Genomic DNA, 21,233 nt, shown 5'->3' on the forward strand with positions numbered 1-21,233 from the left:
ATAGATTAAAGTGTAAGTACTCAGAACACAAACGTCTTGTTCCAAAATATATATCTACTGAAATTATGTAAAAAGACACTGAAAAATAATTGTAAATTAAATTATAAATGAAAAAAAAAAGAGTTAAGAAAGCATCAGGAAAAAAAGGTACACAAAATATATCTTTTAGAAGAAATAACAAACAGCCAGCCATCTCTGTTCTCCTTTTATTGAGCAACTACAGGCAGGAAGTGGGCCGATTTGTTCACTCACCAAGAAGATCTCTTTGAAACCCTTGATGACCTCTCGAACCACCTTCCTCATTTGGGGCACCAGTTTAAATATACGCAGTGGGCGCAGGCAGCGTAGCATCATGAGGAGCTGGGCACCAGACTCAGGGGGAACATTGTTTGGTAGCCAGCATAGAAAGATCAGACTGACCTACAGAGTATGCAGAAAGATCACCTTAAAGGCCACAACTCTTCATTTAATTCTGATCAAGAATGTGAAATCTCTAACTGCAGATTATTTTTCTATGGCATATTTATATTGCTTTATTAATAGAAATGCAATATGTATTACTCATGCAATAGTCAGCAGTGGAAGTGTCGGCTTTTCTATTAAATGCAAATAATGTTTATGTGGGACAAGCAGAATTCTTCCGAAATGAGTAAACAGGATTAAATTGACGTGACTGGGTCATTTAAATAAAACGCTGTTTAGGGTCATTAAAACCCAATCTTCAGAGCCTCATTAGAGAAGTGAGTAATCAGCTAGAAGGCTGTGTCAGAAAGTGGGTTTTTCACAGGAGAGCTGAGAATGAGTTTTACTAAGTAGATGAAGATGTCCATGACGCCACCGAAGTCTCGGATGACTGCAGTGGGAGTGAAGAACAGACCATCTGCCATGATCTTCAGGTTCAGCTCGATGCTCATGAAGATGACAAACACGTATTCTCCAATCTGCAGGGAAAGGGGTGGTTTAGTGTTCAAGAGAATAACATTTTTCATAGAGCAGTTTTTTTTATAAAAACTTAACTAAAGGTTTGCAAGCTTTATCCTAACAATTCTTTGTCTTCTGGTAAGATAGAGAAGTTTTTGAGCCTGGGAGTGTCATAACACAAAATCTTGCCAGGATAAAAATCTTTCTCTGTGCTCTTGAAAATATCCTTATCAGGTAAAGATCAGGTCATCCTGGACTGTCTGAAGTGGAGTTTCAATCAGTGGTGTAGAAAAAGAGACAGAAGACTTTCAAGAGTGTCAGGTCAATCAGCCGCAACTTTCTGTTTCATAAAGTACAAGATCTTTAAAACAGCGGCACCCTAAATGCATTCAATTTCAAAGTCAACTTAAACTCTGAAGTAGACTAAATCAGTGGGGATCATTATCAAATGTGTTCAAAAGGGCAAAACTAGTTAAGCATGGCAATCAAAAGTGCTGGACTGCAACAAAAGCGAGACATGATGACCAGCCTTTAGGAAAGAGATGAGGAACATTTACAGGGTAAAAAAGTTAGTTGGATGTGCGTGTGGGATAGAATGGTGACCATTTGGGTTTAGAATACCTGCAGGGTAGGGACATGCATGACCCTAGTAAAAGGGGACTCAAACATCATGGAAATGCATGAGCAGATGGTGACCACGATCATCACCCAGTCCAGATAGGTTACCAAGCCCAGCAAATCACTGGAGAACACACACAGACGCATACACATGCAAGGTTTAGTGCAGGTTAAATGTGCATTCTTCCTACACTTCAGTCTGAGCTTACATAACTTGGTCTTCATTTTGCAGATCTTTTGAAACTGGTGAAATCCTGCTAGGACACTGAAGCCCTATGTTTCCATCTAATCCCACACTAACCCAGCCTGGCGTGTCTTACAGATCAAAACTTTCCAAAGCCCATTCTTATATTACATTTCTAGAATCAAAACAGATGTATAAATGAGGGAATCTCAAGAAAACGTGTGCAGGTCATATTTTAAGATCAAATATATATATATATATATATATATATATATATATATATATATATATATATATATATATATATATATATATATATATAAAAAAAGAAAGAAATACCATTATTTAGACATTATTTTCATGACAATTAAGCACATTTATTTATTTTTTTCTTTCATTATTTCATAATGTAAGGTTACACTTTATTTTAAGGTGCCCTTGTTACAGTGTAATGATATATTTAAATAGAGAGTAATATTAATTAACCACATGCACTTACTTACTATATGGTTAGGGTTAGGATTAGGGTTTGTCTTACAGTCACTTGCATGTAATTATACATAATTTATTACTGCATAATTTGCATAACTTATTATTATTACAATATTAAGTACATGCAACCTGTAACAAGAACATCGTAAAATAAAGTGTTACCTAATTTACTCATATTTTACAATTAATATATTATTATTTCATTTAAATGACATAAATTGTAAATGATTTGTGGCAAAAGTAAGATGCCGGTGTAAGCTGTAATCCTTTTTTTTGTATATTGAATTGTGTATATTACCAGGCTATCATGGTGCACAGGCCCTAAACATTTATGAACTTACTATAATTGATGGTATTTTGTGCTGTTCACTGCGCCTGTATTGGGATCCGTTTTTGACCTATTCATAAAAAGCCCATTACCACACATACACACACACAACAGTTTGTGAAACAACATGGCATTTTTTCAGTGATTATGGTACCAAAGGATTAGTCATCTCATTGAGGCGTATGAAAATGCTGCTGTAACTAATCATATACTGCAGTGGATTTCTATTTGCTTTGGCCTTACACATTGAAACGGGCTCGCACAATCATTCGGCAAAAGTTTCGGAAGCGATGCTCTCTACCAACGATGAAGAGTGGCTTGTCAAAGTATGGATGGTTTTCCCGGAGTTCTTCCTCTTGGACTTTTCTGGGGGGAAAAAAACATTCTGGGCTTAACAATAAATCATTTTGAAATCTCATATTCAGCAAACACTGCTTTTCTAAGTTTTATTAAAGTAAGGAAAAGATAGAAAGATATAGGATGCACAGAATGGACCTTACTAGTTCTTTTAGTGTACTCTATCTGTAAATCAGCTAAAATGTGATCTGATCTCTCTTTTACAGTCCCTTCTTGCCCTCTGAATACAGCAAATAAATTCAGCCGACTTAAAACAAAAGCTTTGCTTCCTTGCAATATGTCTTGTTGTCATACACTGATGGCACTAAGCCACCATCAGCATACAGTATTAGAGAAAGATATGGTGTAATAACTCCCACATGGCATGTTTTGTTTGGGGGGATAAGATCTGTTCGACTGACCGCATGCCAAGGCAAGTGTATGGAGTGTCAGAAATACCGTTTCATCTCAGCCTGCTCCTTTTTCTCTTGTATCATCTTGATTTCACTGTCCTCCCGCTGGGCGTTACGGTAGCGGACCGTGGTGGAGTGCTGAAGAGTTCACACGCATGTCAGAGATCACAGATAGTCACAGATAGTGCTGTCAGCTATTACTCGGTGATGTGTGTGTGTGTGTGTGTGTGCATGTGTGTGTGTACGCACATCCTGAGTGAGTGTTTCCAGGGATTTCCCTCTACTGATTCTCTGGCTGGTAGAGCCATGCCTGAGGGACCTATGCCAAAAAGTAGTATAATATAATGCATTTTATGACTATAGTGTACATCAATCCATTAATCCTTATATAAATTAATAAGATTAGTATGTGAAAGCATGTTAATGTGCTTTCCTAACCGGCGTTCTTGGCGGATGTGGTGCTGGACACTGAGTATGGATCTCTCTTTTGTTGGCTGACCCTCAAAAGAGCCACTCAGCATGCGTTGTCTAGTGCAGGCTCTGAAAAATTAACACAGACAAACCACAACTAGGTCAACAGAAAAAGACAAACAGTGTGGTATTCTTTGAGAAAACTTGCATCTATGATACTTGTTGTATTATCCATCTAATATTAAGACATTAAATCCAAATAGGCTTTTATATAATTTCTTACTGTGCATGCTTCATTTAAGCAGTTTATGCATCAAAATCTAATAACTATCTCCATTTTGAAGTCCTATTCTAAATTATTTCCACAATTTTTTTAGAAATCTTAGAAATCATTCAAATTACAAAAGCAAAAGGTTTTCATTTTTCGGGGTACTACAAATGCATTTTTTTTTTTTTTACTATACCTTCTGTAAATGTATAGGATAGTGTGAAGAGTTTCAGTGAACAACAACCCTTAAGCTGTGCCACTACTGTCTGTCATGTACGCTGTTGTACATCCGACACAGCAGATGGTTCTTATTAGCTACATAACTTGGTGCACTGTGTTGTGCAGGTGGAAACAGTTCTAAGGAATGGGGCGCCCATGGAGAGGAAACTAATTAATCCTTTTTGAGAGTGGTCAAATGTGACCTGTGGTGCACTAAAAACTCAGGCTAACAGTGAGGAGAAGATGAAGCAGTAGGAGGGAATTCATCTCCTAGGAAAGATTTGGCATGTTTAGTATAGGTATATGAGTATGTCGACTAGGCTCCACTTCCACTTCTGCCAAAAATTACAAAACGTAGATGATGATCACTCAGTTGACTCCATTTATACCGAAGTAACTTTCTGAATGCATGTGGGACATTCTCAGCAAGCGACCCTGTTTGTGTTTTCACAAGAGTTAATGCTGATTTATTTAACAACATACCGAATTTAGGCACAATATTTGGTTGATTTAACTCTTTAAATTTAAAATAGAATCATACTATAACGTTTAATGTTTAGTGCACATAATGAAATGAATTAAATGAACCATAATTTTATCTTTAAATGTAACTGACTGAAAAATCATATCTCTGCACATTTATCACATTACATTTCAGTTTCATGTAATGCAGAAACAAATCTAACTAAACTGAAATAAAACCACTATAAATATATTTATTACTTTGGGCTTGCAACACTTTTTTAAAAGGACAAGAGATCTGTGTGAAGGAATAGTCAAGAAGCCCCTTGTGGTGCTTTCTGACAGTTAAAAAAAAAAAGCAAATCTTCCAAAGCTATGTCTAGAGATGAAATGTGACTGGTGAGGCTGTTGCTATAATTGGTAGTGGGAGATTGTTCCGCCGCTGTGATCCCATTGGCTGTTTTTGCTCTAAATCAGTGCTGATCTATGTATGCTTTGAAAAGCCGTCTGCTCACCACCGCCTCTCTATTGTCCATTAATTGCAGAGTCATGTACCAGAACACAGCTAATGACAATTTCAGCTTCAAGAGAACACGTCGCCCTTATTTATGGCCACTCAGAGTGATGAGTGCTTGGCTGATGAGGGATGTGTGTGTGCGCATGTGTGTATGCAGACAGACTGAATGCCCCAGACAGCACAGACGACGTGGGATGGATACTGATGTGCAGTCTGTCTACTTAGCTGGAGGAGGAGGGGTGGTCAAGGTGAGGTGTATGAGTGTGTGTATTTGTGTGTGTGTATATAACACAAGGGAGGAGGGGACGGCATTGACGTGATCTGAAACTAAACGACGGAGGCGAGAGCGGTTGATGCAAACTTGGAATATGTGGTTGCATCGCTGCCAGATTTTTAAATAATAATTTGTTCATTCATGCTCACAGGTGACCCACTACCAGTTGTATTGATATGGAGACGCCATTATCTGCTCCGACTGCCGGGCTGGCTGGATGACAAACATGGAGTCGAAATCATGGAAATGGAGGATCGAAATCAAAACATATTAACCCTGCATAGGAATGAATGTGTTTTTGCCCAAAGCTGCCAGAGAACAAAGCAAAGCTGTATTACTACTCCCATCACATATCTATAATATGAATAAAGATCTGGTAACCTTTTACTTAAAGTCTTTATGTATAATGCATTATAAAGGGTTATTAAATGGTCTAATGCATTATAATTATTCATATTTTGCATTGTAACACATAATCTTGTTGTAAATAATTATAACATAATATAATAATTTAAAAAGCATAGTGTAATAATTAACTGATAAGTGTTATATTGTATTAACTATTGTTACAATTATTCATGATATTGTACAATGCATGACAAAGCATTTGAAAATTTCAGGCTGAAGAAAAAATCTGTCTTATTCAATAACACACTGAATTCAATTATCTGAACATGAACATTAAAAAAAAGTTAGGACTATAAATATGTTTGCACATTGATTAGCAATGATTTTTTTAAAATGACTTAAAATAATAAATCAGTAGCCTTGCTAGGATGTGCATACTATAATAAAAATATCAGTCTCTGTCGGTGAATGTGTTTATATATATATATATATATGTATATATAATCATATAATCATATAAGATAAAATAAAATAAATAAAGCTTATATGCAATAAATAGATTAAAAAAATGCTGGGAGAAGATCACAAGCTCACCGCAGAATTTTATTGACAGTGGTTTCCTTTTCCATGAGGTTACGAGCCCGGATGCTAAATACTGACTTTCGGAGCTAGGAAGAAAAAGCAGTTTAGGCACACAGGAGACATGGATCAATACACAGTACAATTTAGATGGATTTATTTGCAAACAGCTATTATTATATGGGTAAAGCTGAATTTGATATCAGCAAGCAAAAACATCCGAATGTAATCAACAAAATGTAGTTATGCAAGTCTTGTTGCGTGGGAAACAGATTTGTTCCTTTCAGAACATTCATGAATGCACTGTTCAGTCCCTGTGTGTATTGAGGGGGCAGACCGTGGGAGGGATGGAGTCTAGTACCTTCTGATCTATGTATTTATTATCTTCAATGGCAGATCTCTTGGAATGGTCACAGGATGAGGACGACGCTGAGGGAAGGCGACGGAACAGACAGCTGGGGTCCTGCTGCTGTCGGTCAATGAACTGCTTCATGAAGCTCTCCCTGCAGCACACACATTACCAAACAGTCACACGCAAACACACAAGGGACTTCACATTTTCAGAGGATTCTTGAGGACGAAGTAGTAGGCATGCAGTGTCAGGGAATAAGTAAGTAAAAGCCACCACCGAGAGAGTCCAATGACACTCTTTCTCATATATATGGTTTGGAAGCCTCCTTTTTCTCTCTCTCTTCAAAACATTTAGAAGATTTGAGGTATCATTCGGTGCACACAGTACCTGATTCTGGGCACAGTGAAGTCTGATGGCAGCTTGGAGATTTTCACCATCTGTGGTCGATTGGGGAACTTCTCAAAGATCCGTAATCGCAGAGGAAGTTTCTCTTTCGTATCAGCATTGGCTTCGCTCTGTTTCAGCTGTGGAGAGAAGCCAGAAGACTCTCTTGAAACAAATGTCTAGTTCTGTGACTCAACTGAGAGACTCTGTTGGGGCCACATAGCCCTCAAAACATTTGGTGGACAGTCCAAAATTGACATAAGTTGACCATCTCTACTTCTGACTGTCCCTTTTGCAAACTAGCGGAATGCAAAGATGTGAAATTTAAATTCAGTTCCTCACTTCTAGTGGTGAGAGAGGAAGGGGTTAGCCTATATGGTGCACTGCTCTGAATTAATGTGGCCCTCTGAGGTTTAACTGACTTTATGTGCCATAACCTTTTATCTTTCTTCATGTCTATCAAGAAACATAAAGGCCTCAGATGATTAGGCCGGAGCAAGCTAGAGGATTACTTTTCATTCTCCTGTCCGAAGAGAGGGATACATTAAAGTCCCTATGGATTGAAAAAACATGTAATTACAGTTTGATTTACTAAAACAATAAAACTAATTTCTAATTAATTTAAATCTTAAGTAAAAAAAATGGAGAACAAGATGTTCGTTTGGCAGGATTTAAAAGCAAAATGTTATGTTAACAGACTGCTGTTCTGCTAGGCTGTCTAAAGATGGCAGCAGCGCACAGTCTCAATGCAGTTATCCGTCCATTTCAACACTGGCTATCAACTTGTTTTGCTTCAGGATCCACATTTTACATTGACATCAAATGGAAACCCAACAGTACAACCCAATTTTTACATTTCTTATTTATTTCTTATTTATTTCTTATTTATTAGACACAAAACCATGTTTATCCTTCTTGCAAGTTAACTCATATTTAACTTGGTATGTATTCACAGTAAATTGTGAGTGAACTGTGCTGGAAGTGAAACACTACAGTGGAGACTAAATGTTGTTTTGCTAATGTTGCTGAGAGCCTGTCTGCAGTAAGAACAATGCTTTTGGTGCTTGAGCCAAAAGAAAATGTGCTCAACATGGATCTTGATAATTTCAATGTATTGGGCTGAGAGTTAACAGCTACTCAAACCAAACGTGATAATGTAGCCAAAAAGTGCATAAAATCAGTCTGGGCCAGTGTTTGTGGCCATTTTGAAAAGTTCAAAAGGAATCCTAAAGCAATGCGTTTCTAAGCAATAACTGGGATCATTTATAACGATAAGTATAATAATGCAACAAAATAAAAACAAAACAGCAAAATACAGAGAAAAGGATAGAATAAATAACTGAAATAAAAATAAAATCACAGAATACATAACATTCCACAAACATAATTCAAAGAAATATTAAAGAAATACGCATATGTAAGTACCCACAGGTTTACCCAAATGCAAATCCATACATACATAACTTATGTATGTATGGATTTGTATTTGGGTAAACCTGTATATGTAACATAAGCATATACATACATACATACACCTACATACAGATAAAAAAGGGGTAGGGGACACACAACTTCACCTCTATCCCTTTCACGCTAGATTTTTAATTCCCAGTGATAACATATGTTCTGCCTCTACACCTAGATCCCGGATCCCGGATGTTCACCTATACATAAACAAATAAATAAAAACTATACAACACCCCCTCAGCAACCTTGCATTTATTGCAGAAGCTGGATACAGAATAGTACTTAAGTCAGAAAAATACATAGGGAAACCAACCATTTGCTGTGCTTCTTGATGGAAAACATATATATATATATTATATATATATATATATATATAAACAGTTTAGTCTGCACTAAAGCAAAGTTGGATTTCCTTGTCTCCTATTCAAAAAAATAATCTACATTTGTTTTAAGGCAACTTTATTGTAAAAGAGTGTGTGCTTGAAACCTTACATGTCCCCAAGGCTCTAATCAATAGCTCTACACTCTGTGGGGTGGCTTCAACTATGCTCTTTACTTGGCAACAGCCTCTGATTAGCTCTCACACAGAGACACACACGACATGGAGCACTGCAGAGAGAACAGGCACTCCTAACTAATACCAACACAATTTACATCACTCTAATATAAATAGCTAATGTGAAGAATCCTCCCATCTTTGCAACGCCACACATCAGCCTTCCTGTTTATTCCAATCTGGTATGATAAAACACGGTGTTTCACAATTAATCACAATGGACTCGAAATCTGAAGACATTTTTATATAAGTGATACACGAACAGAAACTTCTTGTCAGCAAAGTACTGCAAATGTATCAATAAAAATAGTTTCGCAACTGAAAAGCTACATGACATTTCTCAGTAGCCAGGTTCTTGAAGCAGTTTCACTTAAAGATTCGCTATTAATAATAGACGCTGCTGCTGAACACTGCTGAGAAACGCATAGACGCAGGTATTAACATGCGCTTAATCTCTCTCTCTCTCCCTCTTATAACTGCATTACTGAATTAGCCTGCATATTAGTGGCTCGAGTCTCTGTTGTTAGCTCTAAAATAATGTTTTGGAATTTGCAATGGAAGATTCGGGATGAGGTGCGTAAAAAATAGTTCAACCAACATAAGATTTCAGGATGGAAACATGTCAAATGTCTTGAAACAAATCTTCTGATTAATGTCTTGGGGCCCTATTTTAACGATCTAAGCGTATGGTCTAAAGCGCACGGCGCAGGTACACTCAGGGCATGTCCGAATCGACTTTTGCTAGTTTAACGACGGGAAAACGGTTGGTAGGCCTGGGCGGATGGTCGAAATGGGTTGTCCCTATTCTCTTAATGGGTAATGGGTGTTTTTTGGGCGTAATATGGAATAAATCAATCAGTGTCTCATCTCCCATTCCCTTTAAGAACCAGTTGTGCTCGTGCCATGACTATTTACACAGTGAAATTTGCTAGCGCAAAGACAGAACGCATCTCCAGAAAGGAAACAGGGCTGAATGTGCACGAGCAAATAGGTAGCCTAGTTCTGAAACATGCAATGACTTTCCATTATGACTTGTAGGCATTTTTATATTTATGTATTTATGTAGCCTACACAATATATTTTCAGTTCCTCAAAACAGCAATGCGCCAACAATGTGCCTAAACACACCTCATTTTTAGACCAGCATGCCCATGAGCACACAAATGGGTACAAATGCATTTGGTCCATACACACGTGGTGCAGTATGTGAAAATAAGAACTGCTCCGGGCTGAAACTAGCAAAAACACTTGCACTGTGCCGCATTGCGCTGGGTGTATGCCTGTAATACCTGATAGTGCAGCGTTTGGGAGTGAAGTGCTGCTTTGTGAACAGCATTAATGGGGAAAACGCTATTTTTACTGGTCCAAAAGTGCCACCTAGTGGCAAAGAATGAATTTTCATTTTGATTCAGACCAATGCTAAAAGACCAATAAGTTGGCAGCCAGTATGCTAATGTTTAATGTTTACGTCAACATGAAAAGTTTTGGGATTTGTTTTAAAAATGACTTGTTTCAATAATTCAGAATCGACTCTGACAATAACTTTCTACACGGTGCACTTTCAGATTTAAAACTTTGCTGGATGCTTTCATTCACTTAGAGCTGTTACACACTGTATGAAAGGTAATTTAATTGCCTTTAATTTAATTGAAAAATTGTAAAATACAAAATAGTATATAAATAATACTGCTGCAAAATATCTAATTTGTGTTCAACAGAAAAAAGAAAGCCATACTGGTTTGAATTTATGTGAGGGAGACTAAATGATGACAGATCTTTTCATTTTCATTTTCAAGATGGTAAGTAGAGGTGGTAAGTACATGTGATGGAGTGCTGAAGAGGAAGGGAAAGCCAAATTCAATCAGCACAGCTAGAAAGTGAAATCCACCATGATCAATAAACAGATCAATATCAAACAGGCAAAATGATATGGGCTCACATACATTGCATACAGTGCAACACATCATAGTGATTTGCATCTCTACATGACTGCCTGTAGCTAGCTGTATGTTTTTTTTTTCATGATGGCTTGTGGAAGGTCTGCATGTAATGCATTTTTTTGTTGTTGTTGTAAAAATGGCATATTGCCATAACTCTTCATAATGATGAATCATATGTAGCATTTTCCATAAATCACAGAAGCGGGAGCCGTGCATCTGAAATGAATTTTTTGGCCTTCGGACACATTAGGCTGCTCCATTCACTCCTATTCACACATTCTTCCAATTTCAGGCTCAGGTGAACCATACTAGGCTATTCTCCAATCCCCGACCTTTAAAGCAGACAAGGGTCTGGGATATTGACCAATTGCTGCGTGGTCTGTGGCACATTCACAAAGGAGCCTATAATAGTGCGCTGTGCTCCCAGCGTCATGAATGATTGGTGGGTCTACAAATCTGTAAGTAACCGTCCCACAAATTTACTCTACAGGCCATTAGATACATTTATGCTCCAGTTAGGTCACCATAAAACAGTGGAGAGCTAATGTAAACACATGTAATAATGTCTAACGGTGTGTGTGTGTGTGTGTGTGTGTGTGTGTGAGTGTGACCTTCAGAGACGGCGTCGGCAGACATAATCCCATATCGGTTTTAAAAAGAACCAGAATATTTGACATGTCAGGCTCAAAAGTCTACAGCCTGAAACTGGCAAGAATATAGCAGAAATAAAATATATAGTACACATAAAACTGAAAATACTGTCATCGTGTATTCATTCTCATATCATTTCAAACCCGTATGACTTTCTTCTGTGGACCACAAAATAAGATGTTTTGAACGAACATGAATAAATTAATGAATTAATTTTGTCCATACAATGAAAGTCAATGGGGCCCAAAACAACATTGGAACCCACTGACATTTATTAAATGGAATAACATGAATGTGATCAAATGGTTTAATACAGGATGACTGCACTATGCATGTAAATATCTATGTATGGGTACAGTATGTACATACAAATTCTGAATTTTTTAAACACTGTGTCAAGTTTGAAGAAGATGAAGGGATTTTTTTTTTTTTTTTTTTTTTTTTTTTTTTTTTTTTTAAAGCAGTGGAGATCTCTGCTCCAAACTATTATAGTGCATTCTGTGTATATTACCCCTAAAGCAAAACATTCCAAATCAGTCACCTTTTAAGGTTCCATTTCAGTTAGGCTGCTGATTTAGTTCTAGCATGCCTGATAAACATACATTATGCGTGCCGCTCTACTCTGCATCAGACTAGGTGAACTTGCAAAGCAGCTCAGGGGTAGAGGGGTCATTCTCTCCTTCTCATTTAGTATCTAATGAGGCATGGTGCTGCATAGGCTATAAACTCCCAGACCTCTTAGAGGCACACCTTTGCCACCTGAGAGGCTGACTGGCTGAATACATAGTATGGCGAGAGTGGCACAGCATGGCAAGGCAAAACGTCTGATGTTCCTCAAAAAGCACTTGTGTGTATGTTGTATGGCAATGGAAATATTCCTACGAACCTGGTAATATTTTTACAAATAATAAATGCAGAAAATCCAGCTATTCTTTACTGGAAGTAATGAAGATTTATATAAATTTTTATCATGCCATATGCATACTTAAACACTATGTGTGTGTGGCTGTTATATATAGTATACTGTTATAACTCTTAATGACATTATACTGTACATAAGAAATATTGATTAATGCAGGCATGTGTCAGCTGTCTTATTCAGATTATTGTTTATTATGTTAAACCAAGCATGCATTTACATGAAACATAAATAAATCACAATATGCAACACAAACTCATAAGAATTTGTAAGTTTTCAATCTCAATTTACCACCCCTTCAATATGATTTCTAGGTATTTTTTAATGTATTCACCTAAATCTGCATATTACCAGAACAAAAAAAAATGATTGTACAAATTCTTGTGAAATGTCATGAAAGTGTGTTGAAATAATATGATCAGATTCTGTTCTGCACAACCTAGGTGACATCAACTGAAAAGGAATGTCAGTGTAGGTAATTACATTTTGATGAAAGATAATGAAGACTTTTTTTCTTCTTCTTTCTTATATATATATATATATATATACACACACACACAAAGCAAATAAGGTCACGTTGAAACTCTATCATAAAAAAGTGGGGCTGCAGAAAGGATGAAAATGGGTCTGGGTGAAAGCTGGAACACACACACATCGTCTGGGGCAGCAGACATCTGGATCAGGTGCTGCAGCGAGGGTGGGGGGGTGTGGACGTGACTGTTAGATCAGAGGATGGAGCACAGGAAGCCACATTCGATGGACAGGCCTGTTACCGAGGCTCCTTTCATGTCTATTGCAGTGAGATTGGACCATCAAGTGTGTTTGACAAATTGTTGATGCCACACTTTTTAAACTGGGTGTGATGATATACAAATGTGTGTGTGTTTGTACATCTGAGCCCCATTGTATTTTTTTTAGGAATTTCTGAGCAGGACCAGATGTGCTTTGTGCAGATGACTGCAAGAGATGGGAAATTAACAGAAAACAAAATGAGAAAGAAACAAAAAATGTATGATATTGTCTCAGGTGAAAAAAGCCCATTGGATGCTTCAGCTGCTGGAAGCTATAAAAGAAAATAACACTGCATTTTTAAATTCCTGCAGTTTATCTTTGTTTCATTCGCAGAAATAATATAATAGCCAACTTTTTTGTCTGTTACTAGACCTGGCTGTACACCACAAAACTGAGTTTGGCTGGACTGGAACTCTTTCTTTCTTACACACTTAAATTGACTCCAAACAGCCAGACAGTCATTCTAAAACACGAGTCAAACGGTAAAACATTTCTGCTAAAAGGATGAAGAAACCTGTTAAGAATCTATCTAGGTCATACCAAGTCTATTTTTAGGACCATTAAAATTCATCACATTATTTTTATGCCAGTTAAAGACAACCACACAAGCCATTCTGATTTAGTTAATTAAATCTGTATATATTATTTCAATACTTAAAACATATCATTAATATAAGTGACCCTACACCAATTAAGTGTTTAATTTTTCAACACTGGTATTTATACATCAGCTGAAAGCTGAATAAATAAGCTTTCCATTGATGTATGGTTTGTTAGGATAAGACAATATTTGGCTGAGATACAACTATTTGAATATCTGGAATCTGAGGGTGCAAAAAAATCGAAATACTGAGAAAATCGCCTTTAATTCAGTCCAAATAAAGTTCTTAGCAATGCATATTACTAATCAAAAATTACGTTTTGATATATTTATGGTAGAAAATGTACAACATATCTTCGTGGAACATGATCTTTACTCAATATCCTAATGATTGTTGGCATAAGAGAAAATCAATCATTTTGACACATACAATGCTTTTTGGGCTATTGCTAAAAATATACCCCAGTGACTTAAGACTGGTGTTGTGCTCCAGAGTCACATATTAAGTATTATTATTATTAATCCATATAGGAGTGGATTAGAAAATAATATTTTTTATGAAAACTAAGCAACCCTTGACAAAAAAAATAAGTAAACAAATAGGCAAAATATAATTTTGGCAAGAAATATGATCTGATTGATATGATCCTTTATGAGATTTACCCTGAGAACTACAGCAGTATCATATGGAGTGAGAGCTGTAGGCACTAGATGGCAGTGTGGTTAGACCAGAAAGAACATTTGACACCAAGTACATATACAGTAGTTGACACTGTGACCTTTTCTTAAGTTGTTCTTTAGATAGTTATTTAATGTGTCAAATAAAACATTCAAAACAACCCACTACAGAATAGCTTCTACCTATAGGAGACTGTTAAACATAACCTGAACACTGCATCCTGATAACAGCAGCATTGCTTTGTAGAAAAAAAGTATTAATGGATGCTTCATGACTCATAGTAAGTGTATCTAATTAGTGTTGCTTGTAGAGTATTGTACTATACAGTAGCTCATGCATAGGGTTAGGAGTTTTGGAAAAAGGTGACATTAAAAGGCAATGTAAAAACCTACTGAGTTTTATTGTCAATAAGTACTTCTGTATACTATATTATTGTAGATTTGTCAAATAAAAGTTTGACACAATAGAAAGTTTTGATTTGAAGTGTGAAGTCTGTAGCTCTTGAAAACATTCATGGACCTCAGTCAGCTAACCAAGCATGGTCCCACTTCCAGATCCTCCCCCTCCTTACCTGAGGGAAAGTCCTCCATTAGATTTCTGTCAATAAAAGATAAACATTTCCCCTATCAGCTCTTGACACTTCTCACTGCCATTTAACTGGAGGAAAGTAATGATTTCTCAACCCAGTAACAACCATCAATCTCTGCCATCAGTGAGGGAAATGGCTCATGACCGGCCGAATGAACAGGCAGGCTGCATCAGGAGACGTGGCACAAAGGTGATGTGTAACAAACAGTGGTCAGACAGGGAGACCGGCTTATTCAGGGAATGACAGCTAGACTGTTCTTTCCTACACATGAAATTCCACTAGCCACTTTTACACCTCTGAATCTTTTGAATTCACCAAATATCAATACATCTACAATGTCAACTATTGAAAATATGCAATCTTCATCTTCAATCAATTACATCGGAAATTACCCACAAAAGATAATTTAAAACCATTATTGTGTTAAATGAGAAAAACATCAAATAGTCATTACAAAAAGTAGCTTTAAGGCCTTTCCATATTGAGTGCGAAAAAGAAAAACGAATAACGCACGTGATGACGCACACGCGGGAAAAAAAAAAACTCTCTTGATCTATTAAGAACAATTACAGAAGAATAAAATAAAGTATATTTCATTACCTTTTGTAACTTAAAAGGGTTCAATTTGAGCAGATGATTTTACCATCACTGTCATCGTCAGAGCACACTTCCAAAGTATATTCATCATCTGCCTCATATTCACAATCTCAGCGATATTCTCAAAGTTATCATTTTCAATGACTTCATTTTCAACATTTTGATTACTAGCAGCTTATTCACCACATCCAGCATCAAATGACAGTAACATTTATATTTCATTGCATATAGTAATTGCTCTAAGGTGTTTTTTTTCCCATTGCTCGCCTCATCTCTCCACGTGCCCCATGACTGAATGGATCAGCTATTTGAGGACTTTTAAGGAAGCAGCATTGAGTTTCCTCTGTCATCAGGGGCCAAACCTGAGGGAGTTTGCTGTGGAGTTCAGCAGTGCTGGAGAGGGGCTGGATTATAAAAATGCGTCTCTCAAGGATTTGTTTAATTATGCCCTTGATGAGCCTATCAGCATAGAGAGGATGGTTATTGCGGAGCATCTATCTTTTGAGTTCCTAGCCCACAGAGGGAGAGACAAGTCCACCTTGCTGCAGCTTCCTTGGTGGTGGCCACCCATTTATCACCTCACCCTCGCAAATGCAGGAGAAGGACTTCAGTCACTTCCCCTAATTGGGATATCCTAGAGGACCCGACCCTGGTGGTCCTTAGCCTGGAGGTCCTGGAGAAGCAGACTCCAGTGGTCCCAAGTCCGTAGGACCCAGAGGCTCCTGAGCCACATGCTCCAGAACAGCCTGCCACAACTCATTCTCACTACTACTGCCACGAGGGCCATCACTGAGCACCCCACTCCTTGTTTCAGCCACGGACGCCACTACAGAGCCACCCAATTTCTGTATTTTTGATCAAATGAATGCATCCGTGGTGGGCATCTTTGAAAACCATTAACAACCTTACTGACTCCAAATGTTTGAAGGGTTTTGTATATTGTCGTATTTAGGGGTCGTTGGTGTCAAAAAGTATGAGAACCTTCAATATAAAATTCAACCTTTCTCAAGTCACCTTCAGCTGTCTGAACAATTCATTAAAAATTATAAGCATAATTTCATGGCATAAATGATCATTACAGGATTGCCACCTGAACAGGTTTGGACAAGTCCTGACAGAGGCAAGATGGAAGCTCAATAAACACTTCCTATTATCCCTGGCTGATCTGTAACATGTGGAACACACTGGATATTCATTAGCTCTCCCTCCTCTTATCCTGTTGGGTTTAATTTCTAATGATCCTTTCTGTGTGCCCATGCAGGTGCCTGCCATGATGCCTGACAAATTGAATCTACTCTTACGAAAAGAAGGCTTTTGTACAGGAGTGTGTACAATTTCTGAGTCTGCCCTTTATTCTGGTGGTGGCTGCTTACAGTACAGTCTCTCTTTCCTGTTCCTGTACCAGTTGGTTGCAAACTGAAGATATGATGCATAGCTATTGCTAAATCAGTGAGCATCTGTGACCTGTGCTGTTGCTTAGAGAATCTGTGTCTAAAGTTGTCCTGGAGTCGAGACTTGCGGGTAGAGCAAATGGCACTTCTGAGGCCATAAAGAGAGAACTCTAAATCATGTCTATCCATCAATGCCTGTTAATCCACTTGTGTCCACCAAGCCATTTATGTCTGTGGTTTTGAAATATGCTTCAAATAAAGAAAAATCATCTGCCAGTATTGACAGATGCATGCCATTTTCATGAATTACATGCTATTTTCATAAACAATGTATTGCAATCAGCAAATGATGACGAATGTTACCATGAGAAAATCAGATTGATTAACTCGTTTTGTGGTAAATTACATCTCTGTTGTTATTTTTCAACACCTGTGATGGCACAGAGGGCAAACCTAGTTGAAACTATTCTGAGCAAATCTAAAAATAATCTTGCATGAGTAAGGCTTAATGCACATGTGAGAAGAAATTGGGTGAAAATGGTTTTGTTTTCTGCTTGGAGAACTTTTGTGACGTGACAGGAGGTCAAATTGTGCCAAATTCTAAGCTTTGCCTGCCAAAAAAAAATTTAACCAGCCTAAGATAGTTTATTATCTTAGGGGGAAAAAAAGAATAAAAATAAATAAAAAATGAGTAGACAACACACTACTTTCAGGAGCTGAATTAAATTAGTCAATTAGAATATATACCAGGTATCTAAACCTAATGTTCCACTCAAATGGAATTTTTAAACTGCATATTCACCTTAAAGGGGAGGTGAAATGCTATTTCATGCATACTGAGTTTTTTACACTGTTAAAGAGTTGGATTCCCATGCTAAACATGGACAAAGTTTCAAAAATTAAGCAGAGACATTCACTGATCAGAGCAAGAGCGTCGCAAAATGTCACAAAAGAAGTGTGTTTTTGGTTGCAAGGGCAAGAAAACCCTGCACAGATTACCAAAAAAAAAAACATTAAGGGACCAGTGGACACAGTTTATTTTTACAGAGCATCGACGGAGTTGTGCAAGTGTTTTTGTTTGTTCCCTGCATTTTGAAGATGCTTGTTTTACAAACAAGGCCCAGTTTGATGCCGGATTTGCGTATCGTTTATTTCTTAAGAATGATGCAATCCCAACGAAAAAGGGTCAAGATCGTGTGTTGGAACCGCAGGCGGTGAGTAAAACTGCTTAAAATATCTCTGTGTTGTTAACTTAGCTATCGGCGTGTAAGCACATCAAGTAAACAACATGCGATGTTGTCATCAAACTGCACTTTCCACATGTACAGCTTAAAAAAATAAATAAAAAAAAAAGACGACAAAGTGGAACTTAGTCATTTTCCAAAACCGCTTAGCAAATATATACAGTTTCAGTACATACCACATAGAGACGCTGTTGCTGATGCTGCTCTTGTTAAATTTCAGCCTCTGGATCTGATTCTGGATCATAAATATACGCTGAATCTGACTGTTAGCCATGGTTTGTTTTGGATGATGGTTTTTTCCTCACGGTAATGTCACAGCTTCCGGACGCTCTCAATGCAAAAGCCTACTCGCGCTCGTGATTCTTTAGCTCCGCCCACACGCCACGCCTCCAGACGCTCGTGTTTTTCCGGCACAGACTATTTTTCTCTTATAAATATAATAAAACTAAAGACTTTTTGGAGTTATGAAGGATGCAGTACTACTCTATAGGTACTCAAGGTTAACAGGAGATTGAGTGAAAATGAGCATTTCACCCCCCCTTTAAATGCATACTTTTACTGACTAGCTTTGTCCTTTGAAGGGTACATAGAAGTAGCAACTGACTGTCCTCATCTGGAGTGCTACCAAAATCTCTGTCATGTTCCAACAAGTTATGAGTCATCATTTAATTCCTCCATCTTCACAGAGCCAGTTGTCTAATAATAGATACTCAAACTTCAGGTTTGAACATTTGCATTCTTAGCTGCCAGCTACCGTATGCCAAAAAGATCAGTTATCATAGTCAATATCAATGAATATAGATATGGCCCATTCAAAGCTCTGACTAAATGAGTACAACAAACAACACTGCAAGCATATACTTTTGAATCACTCTCATGAAGCCTTAAGAAACCCCAGTAACAAAAAGCATCATGGAGTGCCTCAAGATCTTTCTGACTGAAGACATGAGAATGGATCCCTGTGAAAATAGTTCTATTTTCTGAGAGAATGAAAAAGGAATACAGCAACAGGCTGCGCATGGATGGGAACTGGGAAAGTGTTTCAAGGTACAACTGGACAATCAAACAATACTGATTATCTATTTAAAGATTTTTTTTTTTTTAATGAAATGCTGTTACTATCAATACAAATGTGGTGTTCTGTGCTGAGTAGCTCTGCCAAGTGTGACATCTCCCAAATAATTAAATAAATAGCCTATATACATACATGATAATAAACATTACATATGGTCTGATTGGCAGGGATTGTGCAAGGTTGTACTCTTCACAGGAAACTTTTCATGGCTAGATAAGAAAAAGTGTATCAGTCCCTCCTCTTGGCTCATGAAGTGCCAAGTTTGTAATTTTGCTAAATGCAATTACAAACTAATATAAAATGGAAAAGTAGAAAGGTAAAATATGAGACAATTCTTTTTTCTGGCAAAAATATCACAGTGTGGGAGGATTGATCAGGGCCAGACTCATTTCAACACTTACCCTATCCTGTGGTGAGAGTGAAATGGAACCACCAGGTTTATTTGTGGAATCTAAATAAACCATTCAAAAAAATAACACCCTTAAAACTGCTCCGCTCATACATTCTGTAGATTAGAATTCTCTAGAACTGTCCACGGCTCTACTGTCAATTAAATCAAGATACTGTTACTGTCCCAAGAAATGTGTCATGTCTGACATTTATAACATGAAACAAGATAGAATATCTTGATGAAACATGAAAAAACTAACTTAGTTATACATTTGAAAAGTCAACCTCACATCGACTTTGCATACAGTTTTTCTTATACACAGATGTGCACACACGCACACATTGGGTTTCTATGTTTTATGGTGACCCCATAGCTGTAAAAAAAAATGTCCCTTCAATGTCAAAATATGCGGGTATTATACTTCCTAAGGGGGCATTTGGTCCTCATAATGTAGGGAATACCATGAACTCTCACAAATAAACTGTATATGTGAAAGTATTTAATTTTCAGAGTTTGCATTTATCCTTAAAGATACTTCAGAAATCATTCTAACATGCTGATTTGGTGAACTAATTAACACATTCTTACTGAACAAAAGTATTACTTGTTTGACTGTTTGAATGGCACTGTATATGTATATACTGCACATAACAAAAATAAGTATTTATTTTATTTAATATTATTTAATAGTAATAAACTGAATTAATGGAAAACACCACAAAATACTGTTTCATATACATACTTCATTAAAAAATGGCTTCTGAATATGTTGTGTAACAGTCACTGTTCTTCCTTTAGTTTAACATTTCAATCCTGTTCAACTGATTCAGATACATTCAGCATGTCATAAAAATAATTGCTTGTGTAAAGTTTGGCTTGAGCTATTAAAAGGGATAAGGCTTTGAAAAGAATAATCCAATATAAAACATGATAACACATCATAACCTTAGGTTAATTGTTTGAATTAATTGTTTATTGTTCGTGGTATAATGGAAATGAATGGTGAATGAATCTGTCTATTTTCAGTATGTAGAAGACGTGCTAAAAATCACACAAAGCTAAGCCTAATCAAACAGACAAACAATTCCCTGCCAAAAAAATACAAATAAATTGTCTGTCAATTCTGAGCCTCTGAGAGTCTGAAGGTTAAATGTAGTGTCATAATTAATGCTCCATTTTCAGAAATCCTTCTATCTAGCAGGTGGCCAAACATTTTAAGAGACAGTTACTGATGA

At 37.1% G+C, this 21,233-nt stretch overlaps 1 protein-coding gene and 1 long non-coding RNA gene across 5 annotated transcripts in view; one reads left to right on the top strand and one right to left on the bottom strand.

Moving 5' to 3' along the window:
• LOC127965555 (sodium leak channel NALCN-like) overlaps window positions 1-21,233 on the bottom strand; it is an 86,418-nt gene that overhangs the window by 12,799 nt on the left and 52,386 nt on the right. For all 4 annotated transcript variants that reach the window (XM_052566383.1, XM_052566382.1, XM_052566381.1 and 1 more), the window contains 11 exons: window positions 7,110-7,246; window positions 6,732-6,873; window positions 6,386-6,459; window positions 3,731-3,832; window positions 3,542-3,611; window positions 3,339-3,430; window positions 2,787-2,909; window positions 2,557-2,613; window positions 1,543-1,663; window positions 810-941; window positions 253-420 (listed from right to left, as the gene is read on the bottom strand). In XM_052566383.1, the coding sequence (XP_052422343.1) occupies window positions 253-420; window positions 810-941; window positions 1,543-1,663; window positions 2,557-2,613; window positions 2,787-2,909; window positions 3,339-3,430; window positions 3,542-3,611; window positions 3,731-3,832; window positions 6,386-6,459; window positions 6,732-6,873; window positions 7,110-7,246 (1,218 nt within the window). The remainder of the gene's footprint in view (window positions 1-252; window positions 421-809; window positions 942-1,542; window positions 1,664-2,556; window positions 2,614-2,786; window positions 2,910-3,338; window positions 3,431-3,541; window positions 3,612-3,730; window positions 3,833-6,385; window positions 6,460-6,731; window positions 6,874-7,109; window positions 7,247-21,233) is intronic.
• LOC127965558 (uncharacterized) lies at window positions 5,238-5,830 on the top strand. The gene is made up of 2 exons (XR_008155330.1): window positions 5,238-5,417; window positions 5,595-5,830. It is a non-coding gene; the product is annotated as an uncharacterized LOC127965558 (long non-coding RNA).

This window comes from Carassius gibelio, chromosome B9, assembly GCF_023724105.1.
Source record: "Carassius gibelio isolate Cgi1373 ecotype wild population from Czech Republic chromosome B9, carGib1.2-hapl.c, whole genome shotgun sequence".
Classification (NCBI taxonomy): Eukaryota; Metazoa; Chordata; class Actinopteri; order Cypriniformes; family Cyprinidae; genus Carassius; species Carassius gibelio.